This window comes from Microtus oregoni, unplaced genomic scaffold, assembly GCF_018167655.1.
Source record: "Microtus oregoni isolate MIOR12 unplaced genomic scaffold, Mior012 000011F_ref0000422, whole genome shotgun sequence".
Lineage (NCBI taxonomy): Eukaryota > Metazoa > Chordata > Mammalia > Rodentia > Cricetidae > Microtus > Microtus oregoni.
In genome coordinates, this window is record NW_024543070.1 from 16,007,677 (window position 1) to 16,027,077 (window position 19,401).

The window sequence follows — 19,401 nt, forward strand, 5'->3', positions numbered from 1 at the left end:
CAGGTCAGAAAAAGAGGCTATGGAAACTAGCAAGCGGGCGCTCCAGCTTGTCCAGCCAGGTGCCTGGCACAGTTGACACTAGAGATACTAGCTAAGTGGCCCTATGACTGAATAAATGGGTAAACACATGCTTCAGACTTTCCTTTTACTTATGTTGGTGCTCCAGGTAGGACTTCATTGGAGGGTGGGAATAGTTCTACTATGTAGAAGCCAAGTCTGAAGACTGTAGTACAAAGTAGACCATGCTGATCTCACAAGTTATTAGAGGACTTGCAGGCAGAGGAGAGGTGGAGTGGGCAGACGACCTAGGGATGCTGGAACCATGGCTGAGACTTGGTCATTAGAAACACTAAACCAAGCTGGACCGTGGTGGCGTACGCCTTTAATCCCAGCACTCGGGAGGCAGAGGCAGGCGGATCTCTGTGAGTTTGAGGCCAGCCTGGTATACAGAATGAGTTCCAGAACAGTCAGAGTTACAAAGAGAAACCCTATCTAGAAAAAAAAAAAAAGACTAATTGTATCACTCTAGTCCTAAAGCTCCGGTCCTTGGAACCCTGCATAACAGACAGGGCTTTGTGCGTGCGTAAGTATTTTTATCTGAGCAGTGCGTAAGTATTTTTATCTGAGCAGAAGACACAGAGTTCTCATCAGATTCCCGAGGAAACACATGACCTGTCAAAGTTTATGCAGCATGGCTTCAAGACACTAAACCATTTGCAGACACAGAGTCTGAACTTTTCAGTCTTGACTCTTTGTTAGCGCTGAGGACAAATTCTTCATCCTGCTGACTCTACCTCCCAAGAACTGGGATTGCCCTACGACTGTCACACCTGGCTCTCGGCTCTTCATTTTATAGCCAAGGACATGGAATGATGAAATGACCTGTGACGTGCACAGGCCACAGAGCTGAAAAGCTAGGATCTGGGATCAGGAATTTGGGATTTAACATATTCTACATTACAGTGGGGTTTTTGTTGTTTTTTTTAAGAGGGTCTCACTGTGTAGCCCTGATGGCCTGGTAAACCAGACTGGTTTTGATCTCACGAAGGTTTGCTTGCCTCTGCCTCCTGGTTGCAGGGATTAAGGGTATGTATCACCAGGCTTAGCCACTTAAAATTTTTATTATCTTTTGAGGGGGGGGCAGGAGGCATACATACCACAGGGCCTGTATGCGAAGGTTAAGAGGACAACCTGTAGGGGGTCAATTCTCCCCTTTTACTCTGTTGGTTCCAAGGATCAATAATCAGGTTGTCAGGTTTAGGGGCAAGCATCTTACCTGCCGAGCAGCTCATTAGACCTCTCTCTCCTTTCTTTCTTTCAGATAGTTTCATAGTGTAACCTAGGCCAACTTGGAACTTACTATGTAGCCATGGACTTGAACACTTGGCAATTCTGCTTCAGTGTCCTGAGCTGTCAGGCATGTTAGCCACTATTCCTGGCTTCCATCACAGGTTAACCTATGGTGTCTGGGCTTCAGGATCCATGAACGGCTAGACTGCACACTGAGCAGGGATGGATACACTCTCCTCTGGGCTGGAAGAGTGCCTTCATCAGATTTTCAAAGTGGACTTTGACTTCTCTAAGACTGAGGACCACTGCTGCAGCCCTCTAGGTCTGTCCTCACCCTCCCTGCAGGACCCAGAGAACTCCTGGGCAGTGCTGTTTTGTCAAAGTGGGGGTGTGCCGTGAGGGCTGGTGCTGTATCCCTTCCCAGCGCGCTGACACCAGCACTTTTCCCATCCCCTCCCCGCAATGGGCTCAGAACGAGGCAGTACATATGGTGACAGAACTGGGTGTGCTGAACAGGAAGGTTACAGAAATTTCTTGACATCAGCCAAGATGTCAAAGCTAAGGCTTTGGACATACTTGAAACAGTTTCCACCAAGATGGGCTCTGTCCCCTGGGAGACAGAGAGAGCAGGCAAGCCAGCAAGTACTCAGTTAAATGTCGTCTTAATTTGGAAAGCACAGAGGGACATTTCTTTTTTTTTAAATCAATAGTCAGCCGTTCTCTGGCACCAAGAGTGCCAGGCAGTGTTCACTCAGCCTGGGGCAGCTCAGAGATTGACAAGCAGTCTTCCCGGCTGTCACCAACTTCAGCCTTGCAGCTCACTGACCCTACCTCTCCTCCGGTTGAAACAAGAATGTGATGGCACCACTACCCTTGGGACTCTGAAGGCAACCAAATTCCCAAAAAAGACAGAGTGGGGGAGGCAGGAGACAGCATATTACCAACTTGGCAAATCATATTTACCTGCCAAGTAGGTCAGTGTTTTCTAGCTCCTCCTAAGAATGGTGCATACTACGAGGGCAACATCAGCATCACTCAATAAACTTGTCTGAGTCAACGTCTCTCTCTGTAGGCCTTGAACTCAAGGCAATCCTCCTGCCTCAGCCTCTCCGAGTGCTAAGATTACAGACAGAAGCCACCACACTTGGCTCTATTTTGTATTTCTTTTTTTTAGAGGATTATGAATTCTTATTTATTTATTATGTATACAATATTCTGTCTGTATGTCTGCAGGCCAGAAGAGGGCACCAGATCTCATTACAGATGGTTGTGAGCCACCATGTAGTTGCTGGGAATTGAACTCAGGACCTTTGGAAAAGCAGGTAATGCTCTTAACCGCTGAGCCATCTCTTCAGACCCTATATTTTGTATTTCTTGAACAATTTCTAAGTGTCGGAAGTAGCAAAATGATCACATCCATTCCCAAAACTATGTGTAGACTTGTTGCTGGGCAGAGATGTGTTCGCTGAGCACCTACTGAGTGCCCTGCACTGTATCAGTAACAACGATCTCAAGGTCTGAACGGTTGTTCCCACCACAGCATCTTCAGTACAGCTTTGCTGAAAGGTCTCATGGTTGAAGAACTGGTTTCGTGGACAGGCATGGAGCCCTGCATCCCCCCAGCCAAACTGGCTCTGCTGTGGGGCCACCTCCCTGTCCTCCTCTCCCATTTTCTCTCGGGGCACTGATGAGTCACTAATAGAATTTGAAAGGCAGAAGTGCAGCAGTATGGAGTCTGTCCATGAAGCCTGTCCCCTGGGGCTGTACTGAGACTGGCAGTGACTGCATTGAGACCACAGTGCCTGCAAAGTCACAGGCTTGGGGCCCCTGATAACATCTCTTAAGAGAACATCTCCTTCCCTCTCCCCCAGCAGAGGCTCTTCTTTCCAAGGCTGGAAAGTTTAGAAATACCCCACCCCAAACTTGGGCACCCAGTCTGTGTTTAACCCAGCAGGGACTGAGTAGGAGGGAGAAGCTTAGATACCATCACGGCAGGACACCAGGATTATTGTCTGACCTACACGGTTGGGGAAGCAAGCAGGGCTCAGGGGACCCAAATGACTTAGAAGCTGCTTAGTGAGTGAGACTCTTGAGAATGCTGTGGTGACATTTTTCAGGGCACCCAGGAAGGCTCCGTTGCTTCTGTCTTAGTGCAGAACTTCCTGGAACTCACATTTCTGGATGTGTTATGAATTTATAAAAAGGGGCTATCAAGGGCAGTGCTTCCCAAACTTAGTCGACCACAGGAACCTTTCTTATTTTTTATTTTTGCCACAGTGGTTAGTGTACTGCAGGGCTTCAAACTCTGAACATGGAGCCTTCACCTTGCTTGGGACACTGTTCTAAGTGTCAGGACATGACCAGGTGCCTATGTCTGTGGGAGGCATCATACAAGGTGTCCAACAGGGGTCAGGGTGGTATACATGGCAAATCTGGGAAGGAAGCAGGGAGCAGGGGAGGCACTGGGGCTTCAGGAAGGTGCTAGAACAGCATAGCTAAGACCACACAGGAGTTAGGAGAGGGAGGGGTGGGCAGCTGAAGAAAGTGTGCACAGCTATCCCCCCCAACCCTCCCACCTTTGAACTGATCATGCTGTCTGGACAAGGAAACAGTCTCGGGGTGGGGGGACGTGCTGGTCCTCAGTTCCTCCCACCCCCTGCCCACAGCCACGTTTCTGCTATTGAACTTGGGCTAATTTCCAGAAGCCAGGGAACAGCTATTCACAAATTCAGTAATTGGAGTCATTAGCGTTGACTCAGAAGTCATTTTTTTTTCTAAGTCTCTCTCTTGGAGAGCTTTTAAGTCCTTTTAAATTGGTTAATGGAGAGTTTAGAGATGAGGATGGAGCCTCAGCTTTCAGCTCCCCCTGCCCATCTCCCTGGCTCTCCCCCACACACTCAAGGGCAAGAGAGAGGAGATAACCCACCATCTGTTTTATTAAACACTTGCATAATCCTACCCGACCTTTTCCAAAAAGGACTCATGCTCTCAATACTCTGACTCCAAGACTCCAGGTGTCTAATCTCTCCTGATACCCCCACACCTGCCGGGTGATGATAATGTTTGCAAATAACACTACAGTGTGAACTGGTAGACCAGAAGTCTGGGCTGGAGTCATGATGTCAGCTTTGATCCTCATCCGGATCTCTTGTTTTTGTTTTGAGACAGGGTTTCCCTATGTAGCCTTAGCTGTCCTGCAACTCGCTTTGTAGAACAGGCTGGCCTTGAACTCATAGAGATCCCCCTGCCGCAGTCTCCTAAGTGCTGGGATTAAAGGTACTTGCACCATGCCTGGTGGCCTGGTGACTCTAGGTCATAGAACTGTGGGCATCACTCTGCCTTCAGAACCCTAAGCAAGAACTAAGGTCCTTTATGCAGAGAAATGGCTGCACCTCAGTCTGTTAAGGCAGGAGGGCACATGCTATTGTGCTTGGGCTAGAATTGAGAAAATAATGTTGGAAAATCGGGTCACTGTTTCCAGGTGGCACAGCTGGGTCAGTGGTGGAGCCAGAACCTAGGACTTCATAGGCATTCCTCTTCTTTATGGTGCTGGGGAGGTGCTGGACGCTCCCGGGGAGGTGAGGAGCTAACTGGCCTCTTCTTTGGGATTCAAGTTGTGATATCTCTGAGAGCTCTCAGGCAGGGAGGTCTGAAGAAAATCGAAACAGAAACATGTAAGCATCCAGGCAACCTCTCCCTTCCACACCGAAGATGAAAACGATCACGAGTCCGTCAGGGATGAACAAGGCGAGAATGCTGGTGACACCCAAGTTCAGCCACTCATGAGAACACCCCCAAACTTCCATCACCTTTGAATCTGCGCTCCATTGGACAGGATGCTTTAAGTCACTACCCTTCAGCTTTGTACATAAGTGTAAAAGAATTATAGGCCAATCTTTCCACTATATTTGGCATTATCTATTAAACATACTACTGAAGTAAAGCATCTGAATTTACATGCCATGTAAAATCTTGTCAACTATCAGGGGCATGTACACATCAAGGATTGTTGGAAACTATGATATAGTCTAAGAGTAGGGAAACTGAGGCACAGGGACAGAGAAGGTTAGTTATTTGCTCAAAAACAAAGGCAAAAGTGGTAAATGGAGTCTCTGGGGTCACTGAATGAATATTTTTGGTGCTATTTAGGAGGCTACCAAGTGGAAAAAAGGACAAAGTCACCGATTAGCCTTGCACTTCAAATACATGGGCACCCGAGCACGAACTGGAATTGCTACTCTAGGAAGGGTACTAACCAATTTCTGCTGCCACCCAACCTCCAGTCCACCCTTTTCCTAGCCAGGGCTGTATTTTATCTCACCTTAGCCGAAACCCAGTCTCACGAGACTTCTTTCTAAGGATGGTATGGCCCTGCTGGGGGCTCCGCGGCTGGCTCCAAGATGGCCACTTCTGCAGAGGAGGCCAAGGTTCCCAGTGCTTGAGGCATGAGGGAGGCCTGAGGCACCTGCCAACAGGGTGTTCAGGCTACAGAGGGAGGGACTCGAGAAAGACTTCAGTCCTGTCATGGACGGGTTGCTGGGCCCTGGGGCTACAAAGAGAAGACAGCAATGCTTATTCCAGCAGTTCTAGCAGGATCTTTGTTTAAGACGGGGTCTCCCTACACAGTCCTAGAACTCTCTATGTAGACTATACTGGTTTCAATCTCAGAGATACACCTGCCTCTGCCTCTGCCTCAAGTGTTGGTATTAAAGCCATGTGCCACTATGCCTGGCAGGGCAGGGACTTCTTAAAGGATCTGGCTCCTCTGGCATTGCTAATGGGGCTCAGCCCCAGTGACTCAGTGGTGCTCTCATAGCCCTAGAAAGGTATTTCAGTCAGCCTCAAGACATTGGCTCTCCCCAAAAAATCATGGCAGGAACCATCATTTACTGGTTTATTGAACACTTACTGTGTGCTAGACTATGTTATGCTTTATTTTTAAAGGCAGTGTCTTGCTATGGTACCCAAGCCAGCCTGAGAATGTATGTGTCAGCATCCCAGATGTTGTGATTCCCAGCATGCGCCACCAGGACCGGCTGTGCTAGCCTATTATTTTACTAAAATGTAGTGCTTACAAGCTAAGGGCTTAATTCTACTGTGTTTCTGATTGTCAGAGAAGAAATCAAGGTCATAGAGTCTCAGTTCAATGACAGCGGAGTTCAAAACACAAGTTTACCTTTCTCTGAAAGTCAGGTTGCTAGCTAACACTGGGGCCACCACCCTTTGTTGTCGCCGGGCACTCAGCTTAGAAGGAACCAGGCCTTGGCTTGCATTACCTGCTGCCTTTACGTTGAAGAGGGTCCGAAGCCTCTCCTGGGCGGGTTCATTCCCCACGGCTGCTGACTGCTGGTAACACTTCACAGCCTCGACCAGATTCCTCTGAACACCAAGGCCCCTCTCGTAACAGACTCCCAAGTGGAACCTGCTCTGGGAGTCCTAAATGAGAAGACAGACAAACTGAAGAACAGGAATGCATAGCCAGGAGTGAGATGGAGTCAGGCAGGGATGCTGAGCCTTCATCCATCAGCCTGCCACATTCCAAGCTCCTCAACCATGAAATACTAGAGGCCCAGTGCTTGCCTAAGGAGTTGGGTCCCCTGCCTAGGGAGATTCCACCCCACCAGTGTGAAGACTTCTCTTGCTGAGACTGGCTAAGAAAAGACTACAGAAGGACTCGGCCTTAGATGGGAAGGACGCCAGGAGGCAAGCTTCGGCCTTCTGACAGGCCAGTGTACAGAGATTTCCCAAAGCCAGGCCCGCCTTCCTGACTCCCAGAGAAACCACAGCACAAGCCATGTCTTCCTCATGGTCTGCCCCTTGCACCGCCCTGGGCTCTGCCTCCTCACTGACATGACACTCCTCTGTGAGACAAGTAGGCATAGGACCCTGGCCTGCATGGCTAGCCTTCCTGGCTTCCAACCCAGGTACCCCAGTTTCCTCGGCTATGGGACAGGGCTAACAGAAGCACTACGTACTTAGGCTTCACTATACGGAAAGTGCTCAGGTCAGTGCAACTAGCATGACACGCCCCTCCAGCTTCTCACACCACTGAGTTCTCCTCCCTTACTAGAGAGCTCTTAGCATATTTAAGCTCTCAATTAAAAAAATTCTACAGATTCTCAACCATGGTCCCATTGCTCCTTTATGTGCCACAAGTTTCTGCTACATACTCTGTTCCCACTTATGTGACATAAAGGCCAAAGTCGGTAAGAAATACAGTAGATTTAGAGTTGCAGGCTAGGGCAGAACAAAGCAACAGTCATATGTAAGACCTAAACCCCAATGTAATGGTCTGTCCTGTCCCTTTAAGAGACAAGCAGATCTTCCTTCTGCTTCTAGCCTGGGTTCCTCTGTCCTGGCTTTGTTCAGAAGAGGTAGCTGAGGCCTCTTCTCCTTCAGTAAATTCTACCAGCATGTGCCACCTCTCACTTTCTCTCTCCCCTTCCCTTCCATAACCCACTAAATAAACTAATAAACTATATTCACTTTCTCTGTATGGCGTCTATTATGGTGTCTATCCACCTCATCTGCACCGCCAACCCGCCGAGGTCTCTCACCCGCCACCTCCCACCCGCCTGGGACCCAGAGGCCTTGGGTGGTGGAACCCGGCTTCCCCTCGTGGCCCCTGCCAACGCTCAGGGAACTAAACGGCTTTTATCTAAACCATGACACCTACCCTGCAACACCACACAGAATAAGCCCCGAGTGACCAACCCAGTTTCTGAGAGGTTGAAGAGTGGAAGGGCTGTGTCCCAACACAGTGCTCCACAGTGGGGGACATATATCCCTTTGCGCACCCCTTCTTTTAGCATGCTGGTCTAACCCTAGCAGGCCAGAAGGCCCAGGGTGTACCCGGCATATGGACAGCAGGCCCGCTCCTCCGAGGAAGAAGAGCTACAGTGCAATTGCTGGCTGCTGCTAGCTGTCCTCCTTTGTCAGACTCCAGGTACTGTGTGGAGCACAGAGTGGCCGGGGTTAAATATTCTGATGCGATAGTGTTGTCAGTCTGCTGGTCAGAGAACAAAGAGAAGCAGGAGTGCCCTAGGCAGGGAAATGACACTGTGCACACCGCCTGCTCCAATCCAGGACTTCTGACCCCTACAGCTACAACAGGGATCCAGCAAGCCACAGATCACCTTGGCATTTCAGTGATAGAGAGCTCTTTACTCTGTAGACTGTCTAAACGCAAAACAACTATTTTCACTTAGTGCTCCTGAGATCCAAGGGCCCATTCCCTTGGCATTCCTCATCAACATCCCACGGAACCAATTCCCCGTGAAACAAACTGGGCTATGCCGCTTGAATGCCAACACCCAGGTCGGACAATCAAGTAGCCCTCTCTCATGTGTGTGACTTCCCAAGGCCACCGCAAGGACGCGTCATGGGTACAGCTCACAGAGAGCCTGCACGCCTGTCACCTTGGTCCGATACTCCTAACAACCCTGTGAAGGGGCAGGCAGAGCGGGCATTATTAGGTTGGTTGAAAAGTCTGAATCAAGAAGTGATAGCTCAATACGTGGTGAGTAGCGACAGGCTGGGTAGCTGGAGGGGAGGAGCTCGGCTGTGCCACAGTTCACAATGTCTGAGAGCAAGTATTTCCACCTCCGCCGAGCAGTGTCCCCACCTTCAAACTCAGCACCCCAGTGGCCCTGTCCAAGGTCACACAGTGGGTCAGTGGGAGCCAGGGTGTGGCTAGCCGTAGGCTCCTGGAAAACGTATAATAAGCCCAGAGCTCAGAACCAGTTCCCAAACTCCTTTTCTTATCAGACTTGATCCCCAACATGTACGGACCAGAGATAGCACACGTACCCCATTGCTGGCTGCGAGCCAAAGGTATTTCACGGCTCTCTGTTCATCCAGGTGTGGCTCCTTCGTAAAGAGCACCCCAAGGAAAGCTTGGGCCTAGCAGGGAGGGAAGAAAAGGACACGTTAGTCACTTTCAGGCTCTGCACACCTCACTCAGAACAGACCCCATCGATAGCACTCACCTCTTGCAAGCCAGAGTCTGCAGCTTGCTTCAGCATCGACACTGCCTTCTGCCGCTCAGGGTCTGACAAAGAGGCTGAACTTTGCAACAGGCACCGGGCATAGCGGTACTGAGCCAGGCTGTGGCCCTGGATGGCGGCCAGGTGGTAAAAGAGGATAGCCTGGGGCAACAGGAGAAATTATCAGTCTGTAGGTAATTGGCCTCTTTCTTTGAATGAAATATTAAAAGCCATTCAAATAAATACACAATCATTATAGGTTAGAACGGTAAATGCTGTTAAGTCAAAATTAAAAACAGAAACCCAGAGCACAAACATAAAAGCCCAAGATATCCTGCCTCATAAGAGCATCAGGAGTTTTTGTTGGTGTGTTTGACCGATTGTCTTTTTGAGAGAGAGTCTGAGATAGAGTTCCTGCAGCCTGTTACTACCCATACAGCCCACATTGGCCTCAAAAGTGGAGAAATCCTCCTGCCTCAGTGATGGAATTACAGTGTGTGTTACCCTGTTCAATTAAGATCATTCTTTATTAAAGTTTTAGTGTATAGGCTTCCAAGTTTTCCCCATGGATATGTTATACACGCTGCACATACTGTGTATACACTTACACATGTAAGCTTGTGTACATGTATATACTATATATATGTTGTTGTGTGCTTAGGTGTTTTGCATACATGTATGTCTGTGCACTACACATGTATAGTGCCTGTGGAGGCCAAAGAGAATGTCAGTCCCCAGAACTAGAATCACAGGTGGTTGTGAGCCACCATGTGGGTATTGGGAATTGAACCTGGGTCTTCTGAAAGAGCAGCTAGTCCACTTAACCACTGAGCCATCTTTCCAGAACTATACATTTTATATATATATATATATATATATATATATATATATATATATATATGAATATATATATGAATATACACCTATATGGAGAAAGAGACATAGCAGTATACCATGAATGTCTTTCCCTGTTGACTTAGATCTGATATATCATTGTTAAGGTCCTGTAGACATAAGAACATCAAGTTGATTATCCCCTTTCCTTTTACATACAGCTCAACAAAATATTCTACATACGACACCCTTTCATACCTACCCTTCTATCTTAAAATTAACCTACTTATCTAGGTACAATCTAGGCTCTGAGAGTACAGTTGCAAAGAAAGGCAAAATGCCTGCCCTCCCTGAGTCTGGAGTACACGTCTATAATTTAGGAGGGCTTACTTTGAACTATCAGCCCCTGCTGTTTACTACTCAGTTTTTGAGCTCACTGGGTCTGGGAATGGGACGGTACCTTGCCGAGGTCCCTAGCTGTGCCTCTGCCATGCTCCAGACACAAGCCCACGTTGTACTGTGCTTTGCTGTAGCCACGGTCTGCGGCTCTCTGGAAGGAAGAGAAGGCTTCTGTGTGGTGCCCTGCCTTCATGTTCTCTGTCCCTGTAGGAAATGGAGCACAAACACATTTCCTACTGTGACCTTCCACATCCTCCACCAGACACTCAGGTTGCTCATTCCTTCCCAGAATCCCTCTTTTCTTCTTGTGCGGGACACAGCTGTGCAGCACTCACTTCTCCAGCTGGCTCACCGGTGCCAGAGACATGGGGGTGGGGCTGGAGGCTGGTGCCAGGGATGGGGTGGCTGTGCTTGCTTATCTGGCCTTCGGGAACAACCCCTCCCCTGGGCTGTCAATCATATGCCTGTGCTCTTCCCCACCAATGCGACTCTGTCAGGAGTGTGAATTTTAATCAGGCAGAGAAGATTCTCATGAGAGAAAAGAACTCTTAAGTATTCTGACAGCAGCAACCTTGAGAGACTATCAGTGCTGGCCCCTGGGTTCTCTGGAGCTGCCTTGATTCCCATTCCCCCTGACGCTCGACAGGCCAAGAGATCCCCAAGATTCTGGGCTTATGTCAGCAAGGAGAAGGTTTTCATTGCACACCTGCACCGCACAGGTGATCTTGCTCAGCTACTCTTGTATGGCAAGGAAGAGCCTCAGCAGAAGACAGCCAATGCCTGGCTGACATCCTTCTCCAAAGTCAGGGCCCTTTGCTTTGCCCAGGCATTAAGGAAATAGAAAATGTACAGGCAGGACTCAACTTTGTCAATTTTCATCTTTGCTCAAACTGGCTTCTGACTGAGACCCTGGGTTCTGCCTCTATCACCAAGCCTCCCATTGTTTCTACTCTAGAACCTTCAGACCACACTTGGGGCTTAAACTCTTTTTAGCGCTTTCCTAATATATCAAACCTTTGTCTATGGACACAGCTGGTACAAAAGAATAAGCCCCGTCTCCTCAATTATACTGTAAAATCCTCGAGGCAGGCAGAACAAGAACGGAGAAGTAATTTTGCATGGGATGAAAATTCTACATAAATGCAAAATATGATTATAGCTTGTGCTGCCTTTGTGCACTGCCACAGGGCTCAGCACTTGCTGAATAAATGAATATATGAATGGAGGAATGGGCAGGAGGGTTCTGAGAAGAGCCTTGCCCTCAGAATCACAAAAAAAGCCAACCAGGAAAAAGCTGCACCCTATTCAGCAAGCAGAGTTACACTCGCTTCCCTGCCTCCTGAAAATCTACTGTCCCGAGTGCACGGAGTCCTCTGTCCTTGGGAAGGAGACACGAGGGGCAGAAGACACCACCAGCTCATCAGGATTCCTCTGCTCCTCTGGCTCTGCTGCCTTAGCCATGGCCAAGCCCTCATCACGTCCTGCCTAGTTCTCAGCAAGTCTTCCTGCCTGGTCTCACGTCTCCCTTCCGGCCCCCCTCAATCCATGCTGGTCTGTAAATAGCCACACAGACCTTTGGAAGAGTAAGTCAGATCACATGACCATCCTTCTTCCTGCTCCAGTGCCTTCCTGTGTCACGTAGGCAATCCCTACTCTTCCTGGGATCGGAAGACCTTACCTGAGCTGGCTCCTGGCTGCTTCTCTGACTTCATCCTTCTCTCCTTCCTATGATGGCTAAGTTCCAGCCACAGTCACCTCTCTTTTGTCCCTTAACAAATAAACCTCAATGTTGTCACAGCACCTTACTCTCGTTTCTCTCTCTGCTGGAGATCTCTTTCTCCAAATGGGAACAAACCTGGCCTCTGTCAGCCAGGCTTAGCTCAAGGGTCTCCCTTCCAGCAGACTTCTCCATGAAAAGCTGTTCCTTGCCCAAGTTAGAGAAACAACCCCTTGTTCAATTTCTTCATAACATTTATCATCTGACATTCTTTTTTGTTTTTTCGAGTCAGGGTTTCTCTGTGTAGCCCTGGCTGTCCTGGAACTTGCTCTATAGATCAGGCTGGCTCCGAACTCAGAGATCTGCCTGTCTCCACCTCCCAAATGCTGGGATTAAAGGCATGGGCCACTGTACCTGTCCAGTTTACTGTCTACTATCCTTCAATCCACATGTGAACACCATGAGAGTAAAGAACCACCACATCTCCCGGCAGGGGCTAGCAATAATCAGTAAATATGCTCTGAATGAGACCCAGCCTCTTCCTCCCTGTCTCCAACTACTAGGTCCCAACAGGTGCTGTTGGGAATACAAGGCTCCCCTTTAGATGGTTTGAGACAAGAGTCAAGTCACCATAGAACCAGGACAAATAGCCAAGTCATGTGGAGTCCCCAGATTTGATAAGGGTTCTTCCCCATTATGCACTGGGGCCTGCTGCAAACTGCAGGAGCCTGCTCTTTTCTAAGCATGATAGAGAATGCTGGGTGTCCTGTAAAATTTCCTACTGTCTACACAGGACAGACTACTCAAGGAAGCACATGGCCATTCGGCTGAAGACTACATCTCTCAGCCTCCTCTATAACAGACGGCCAGAAGCCGACTTTGTGGCCTACGTACCTCTATAAAGAGCAAGGTTAGGCCCATAAGGAAAGTAGGGGTCCTCTAGCTTACTGTCTCTCCACCCAGCGGCCAAGAATATAAACAGGAAAGCAGGAGCTGGAATGACTAATACCGAACTCAAGATGAGAGCTGAACACGTAAGAACTAGGATGGGTCCTTGACCCCACTGAACCAGCATGCCACATCTGGTCTACCTACCCAGAGAAGATAAACCTCTTTTGTTTAAACCACTCTCTACTCTGCTGTATTCTACCCAACCCATGCCCTTTCCATTTCCTCATCCTCCCGCCTTGAGGAGGGGAATCAGGTACCCAGGAAGTTGAAAGCAATGGCAACACTGAGCTGAAAGAGTTGCTGGATGGAAGTCACAGCCTCCTCTAGGGGAAGAGCCTTGGACTTGTCTTGTTCCTGGGGAAGAAACAGAAGGCAGCATCAAGGTATGGGTCACTTGGCTCTCCACCAGCCCCAAGAGAGGAGTGGGCATCCAGGGTACCAAACTTGAAACATACATTTGTTTCTCCAGGGGGGCAGGCCTCGGTTGCCTCTGCTTGGGATGTGAAGTCCCTGCTGGCATGCAAGAAGTCAAAGTCACTGGGCTCTGCAAGGGAAAGGCGGATACCCAGGTGTCAGGGGGAGGAGAAAGGTATGACTTCTCCCTTCTTTCTCTTCCAGTCTGCCCTATATTCAGTAACTCTCGATCACCCCAGAAAGCAAGAGGCTTCACGGGGATGACAGCTCTTTATCTGGGTGCACGGTGCAACAAAGGTCCATCCACGAGCCCCTCCCCTCCTGGGGGTGTTAGGTCCGTCCAGCAGTCCCTCCCTCCTGCGGGTGTTAGGTCCATCCACCCCCCTCCCCACTCTACAGGTATTAGGTGAGGTCGCACCTTCTTCAGGTAGATTCAGAAGGCCAGTCTCAGGGCAGCACTGGGACTGAGGGGAGGGTTCTTTCTGGCCCAGCCTTGGTTCCCTGAGGCCAGCGTATGTGGGAGCTGGGTGGTCAGGCCTGGGAAGAACATGCCTCCGAAGTGCTGGAGAGAAGCCAGCAAGAAGGTCAGGTAAAAAAGGGGTCCAATCTTTGGGAGCTTGGAACACTTGCCAGTCCGTCCTCCCTGAGGCTTGAGGAAGAACTGTGAAACTCCTGAGACTCCTCCCTCCCACGGCTCCTCTTCCACCCCTCTGGCCTGCCTTCCCTGCCTTCCTCTGCAGCAGCAGCGGTTCTCAACCTGTGGGTCACGATCCCTGTGGGTCGCTTAAGACCATAGGGAAACACAGATATTTACATTACGATACCTAACAGCAGCAAAATTACAGTTATAAAGTAGCAATAAAAATAATTTTATGGTTGGGGGTCTTGACAGCATGAGGTGCTGTATTAAGGAGCTGTAGCACTAGGGAGGTTGAGAACCACTGCTCCACTGAAATTCATACTTATGCTGATCTCCCACCCTGAGCACAGATCGCTTGAATCCTCCCAGAGGCTGGGAGTGCCTACCTGATTCACTACTGTAGCCTAGCACCCAGCTTTCTGCTTAATGCTAACACAAGAACTAAAATTCCAACTGATGATGACCAAGCGCATACTACGTGCTAGGCGCAATTCTAAGTCCCTGACACATATTAACTCATTTGGTCTTCCCAAGGAATCCCCTTTATTATCACCCCATTTTACAGATAAGGAAACTGAGGCATGGGGAGACCAAAACTGATTTCTTCAGGGACACCAGAGTAGTTAGTAAGCAGTAGTTGGGAAGTTAGAATTCTTAAAGTCTGACTCCAGAGCTTCAATCATGTGGCTATATGCTTTCTGCACACAACCCAAAACACACACTCAATAGTTTCAGTTACTGACAGTCACTGCAGGACTGAACTGCACTGGTCGAGGATTGTGCAGGAAGCCACACCCGGGGTCTAAGGTATCCTAGGTGTGGGGGCTTCCTCTCTGGGAGGTGATAGAGGACACGGAGAGGCACGGAGGGGCAGGCACGGCCCACACCCAGTGTGGCCCAGTTCCCCACACTCCTCTCCCTCTGGCTCAGATAGGAAAGGCAAGGAGCTGCTGATGGCTCTTTTCCTGAGGTGTGGCCAGAGATACTTCCTGGCCCAGAGAAACTCCCAACCTGCCCCAGTTGCCCCCTGAGGATGGAGAACTCACAGGAGCGTGGGTGCCACCAGGAAGAGGAGAGGAAGCGGTAGAGGGGACTGTGCCAAGAGCAGCGTTCAGCTGGCTGGGGTCTTGCTATCAGGGCTGCATGGAAGTGGATCTGCCTGGCCAGGTGCAAGGCCAGCACGGCCAGAGAGCCCTGGGAAAGAAAGCAGCATGTCAGGAACACAGCCCCACCTGTCAATCATCGTCTGCCGGGAGCCTTTCCTGACGAACGGGGGCAGCTCCACGCCATGTACTTTCACAGCACTTAAGCCTGTCCTTTGTGGCTCTGTAGTTCTTTTCAATCATTCACTTAGGGTCTGTCACTCCCTTTTAGTTTGTAAGCATGATAGAGGCAGGGCCCGTGGACCGTGCACATTCTGGTATCCCTGGAGCCCAGGGCAGTGTGAAGTGAGAGTAGGTGCCTAAAAAGTGCGTGCTGAATGCATGTGCCAGCAAGGGACAGAATAAAAGGGTCTAGGCAGGCAAAAAGACGCTGTGGGGAAAAAAAAAGAGTTCCCAACCCAGCCACAAGAGCACACACATACAAGTGGAAGCTTGAAAAGGTGTCACAGACCAGCTGAGCCAGCTCCTATCCCAGGAGCTGCTCGTTCACCCCATCTTCCTGGATTGGGTGATACCCCAGTATCTCTTTATTGCAACAGGAACTATGCATGACAGCAGGTTAAGACAGACAGCGTCTCGGCCCTCATAACATTTGTATCTTTTGCTGAAAGAGACAAAATCCAAACACACAGAAAAACAAATACAATAACCTAGAAATTGTGTGAAACACCAAGAAGAAAATCAATCGGGGGCTGCAAAGAGCCTGAGAGGAAAGAGTACTAGAAGATGAGTGGGCTGCAGGCGGGAGGAAGACAAGGCACCATCATTAGGAAGATAAGGCCAATGGTGTTGGTGAGAGTCTGTGTGCAGACCCTCCACGAGGGCAGTGGTGACAGAACCTAGAGATAACAGGGCCTCTGGAATCTGGGTGCAGTTCCCTGAAGGAATCGATGTGATACCAACCTAGGGCTCAGTTCTTTGACAAAATGGAAAAATATTCCCTACTCTATGGTATAATCTGTCTCCAGTTCATAGAAACCCAAACAGCCATGTCTATGTCATGGAGACATCCCATGTTCAGCTCTGATGACACCAAATTAAAGGTCTATAAAAAAAAAAAAAAGTGGCCAGGTGGGGGTGGTGCGCGCCTTTGATCCCAGTACTCAGGAGGCACAGGCAGATGGATCTCTGAGAGTTTGAGACCAGCCTGGTCTACAGAGCAAGTTCCAAGAAAGCCAGGGCTACACAGAGATACACTACCTCGAAAAACAAACAACAAAACAACAAAAGCAAGGCTCAGAGGCGTCAAGTCACTTGCCTACAGTACAAAGCATGAAGTACCAGGTTGGGATGTGGCAGATCTGAGAGTGATATATGCGTGTGTCCATTTCATTCAGAATGGTGGATAGCTGGAATCTCTACATGGAACACTGCCTGTGGGCCAAGACTCTGCCCTAGGAGACCTAATGTTTGTGATGCATCCCTGACCTTAGAGATCAGTTCAACAAATATTTACCGAGCAAATATTATGCATGAGGCTCTTCATTAGGCGATTCTACAAGATATACCAGGTGAAGCAACCGTGTGGTGCAGCTTGAATGTCAGGCCAGCAAAACCTGATTCTTCTACTTAAGCCATGTAACGTTAGATATACTACTGATATTCTAAAGCCTGAGTGTCCTTGTGTATGAGATGAAGGTTAAATTTCCCTTGCAGGATTTTTGTAAATATTGAACAACAGTTCCTGTTGGTGAGTCATGCTATCTATCAGCTACTTCTTATCCACGAAGGCAAGAATTATGTCTTCCTTGTTCTCTGCTCTGTTCCTAGAGCTTAGCTCAAAAGTGTTAAACAAATGCCTACCGAATGGAGAAGAATAAAAGCATGGCTGAGGCTAGAGGGACAGCAAGGTTTCCAGGAACCACGCTCACGGCTGCAGACCTCACCATGTGGATACGATCTTGCCCTTGTTTCTACGCTAGGATGTTCTCCCATGCAAGATTATTCTTGTCTATGCTGAAGGTACAGGACAGGGCTGGGGAAGCCTTACCCACGAGATGGCATCCCGCAGAGTGTTTGGGGAGACGTGAGCAGACATCCAGTGGAAGGCATCTTTCCATCCACAGCACTTTGGGTCTCTGTTCCTCCTTGGACCACAGGAGCCTGACCTAAACGGTACAATTAGAGGCTACTAAGTTCTGTACAAAATGGGAGCAGGAGGCCCTATGTGACAGAATGTCAGACTCTCACCTAACAACGCTGGGCCTAGGGAGCAGTGGGGTGGTGGAGGATGTCTGAGGTCCATCTGAACTGGTGGGCCTTGGTGTTACCCCTCGGAAGCCAGGTCTCAGCACGCGGGGAAAAGCTGTGGAAGCAAAGAGGATCAGTCACACCAACAGGGATGGGCTGAAATAAAGATGGCCTCAACAATCTTCCTTCTAGCCTGTGAGGGAGCATTACCCCAGGAACCCAGGAATCACTGACGTCTGTCTGCGCAGTGTTTTTGTTTGGCTTTGTTTTTCTGGTGCTGGGAATGGAACTCAGGACCTCCAGCATTCTAGGCTAGTAAGGATCCCAAGGTTCCACCACCCCATAAAGCAAGACCCCTCAGAATGGCGTATGTTTATTCTCAAAAAATTCTCACTGAGTTGCCTGAGTGGCAACTTCTGTTCTAGAACCATAAATCTATAGACACACATTCTCACTAAGCTGAGCATGTGTCTCTAAACTCCTCCTCTTTTCATTGGCTTTCTTTTATAGACTCCTCCCCTTCTAGAACTCTATCCCGTCCCCTTGGATGTAAGCTCCACCTTCTTCCCCACTTTGCCCTACCACGTCTCAAATTCCAAGGGCTCCAGACTCCTTGACTAGAGCCTTGCCCCCTATGCTCCGCCTTCCCTGCATCTATCTCCACCCACTGGCGCTACGGCTGTCTTCCCGCGGAGCTCTGCAGCTCTGAGGCCATGGCCTGTAGAAACTCCCCTTGTAGATGGCCCTTACCTCGCCCCAGGAGACCTGTCAGGCGCCACATGTCGCGACCAGCACCATAGAGCACTCGCAGCCGAGAGATCAAGGCCGAAGGACCGGACAGGGACGAGCACGGCCGCTGCGCAGTCCCCAGCGGCCGACTCCCCGGCCGGCCAATCAGCAAGGAGCCCTACCGGAAAGATGGTGCTCTCGGGAGGAAGTGGTGGATGGGGCGGGCTTGGCGAGATGAGAGCAGCAAGGACGAGATGCGGGGCCAGGGCACAGGTCGCCATCGCACGGCCACGGAGGTGCGTGGATCCTTATGGCGGCTGGTTGGTGGACCAAAGTACCTAGGGCAGGGTTTGCTCCCGGGTTCTAGCCCGGTTTTGTCTCTTTACGTTTAGCCTGGGCACTCCCTGAGTCAAGATCGAAAGGCAAAGAAAATCCTTGCCAGCGGCCAGGCAAGAATTCCTGCACAGCACAGTTAATAGTTGCTAAAGGCCCTTTTCACCCTTCTCAGCCTAAAGCAATCGTTTCTCTAGTAATCTCACCAGAAACTCGGTTTACAGGCAAAGGACATGTTCTACACCCCTGCACAACCCTAGTAGCATCTGATTATAATTCCATCCAAGGAATCAACCTATAAATTCACTTATCCATAGAGAGAAGTGGGGGTGGTTCTTAGCAAGTTTTTGAGATGTAACTTAACCACCAAAGGTATGGCTAAGACGATGACAATTGCAACTCCCTCCTTAGTATAGACTTGCACTTTGGTATTGCCTTACTTTGTTCCCTGTTTGCCTCCTAAGGCCATGCTTATACCCATGTTAAAGTTATTTTTAATAAAATCTCCAGCTCTTCATCTCATCAGAGTGGCTACTCCTGAAATTGTTTTCATCCTCTCAGCCAGGAACTGTGGTTTGGCCTGAGTCAAAGTCCCTAAAATATTAGGAGAACTCAGGCTGCTGAAGGTCACAGAGTAGTGCTGTTTCCCTGTACCCTCAGAGATACTCTGTTGTCTGGGCCCCTGTGCAAGAATAGGGCCAGCTGGAGCAGTTATGACTGCCCTTTCCTTATGCGGCAGGCTGAGGCTTTTGAGTG

At 49.4% G+C, this 19,401-nt stretch overlaps 1 protein-coding gene across 1 annotated transcript; it reads right to left on the reverse strand.

Moving 5' to 3' along the window:
* Nucleotides 1-3,539: 3,539 nt before the first annotated feature.
* Dele1 (DAP3 binding cell death enhancer 1) lies at nucleotides 3,540-18,464 on the reverse strand. Its single transcript, XM_041660654.1, has 13 exons — nucleotides 18,334-18,464; nucleotides 17,584-17,698; nucleotides 17,384-17,501; nucleotides 15,277-15,424; nucleotides 14,009-14,152; nucleotides 13,632-13,720; nucleotides 13,434-13,530; nucleotides 10,570-10,712; nucleotides 9,279-9,437; nucleotides 9,100-9,192; nucleotides 6,567-6,726; nucleotides 5,612-5,839; nucleotides 3,540-4,939 (listed from the first exon to the last, which is right to left on the reverse strand). The coding sequence occupies exons 1-12, from the start codon at nucleotides 18,362-18,364 to the stop codon at nucleotides 5,613-5,615; spliced, it is 1,524 nt and encodes a 507-aa protein (XP_041516588.1). The 5' UTR covers nucleotides 18,365-18,464; the 3' UTR covers nucleotides 3,540-4,939; nucleotide 5,612.
* Nucleotides 18,465-19,401: the final 937 nt, after the last annotated feature.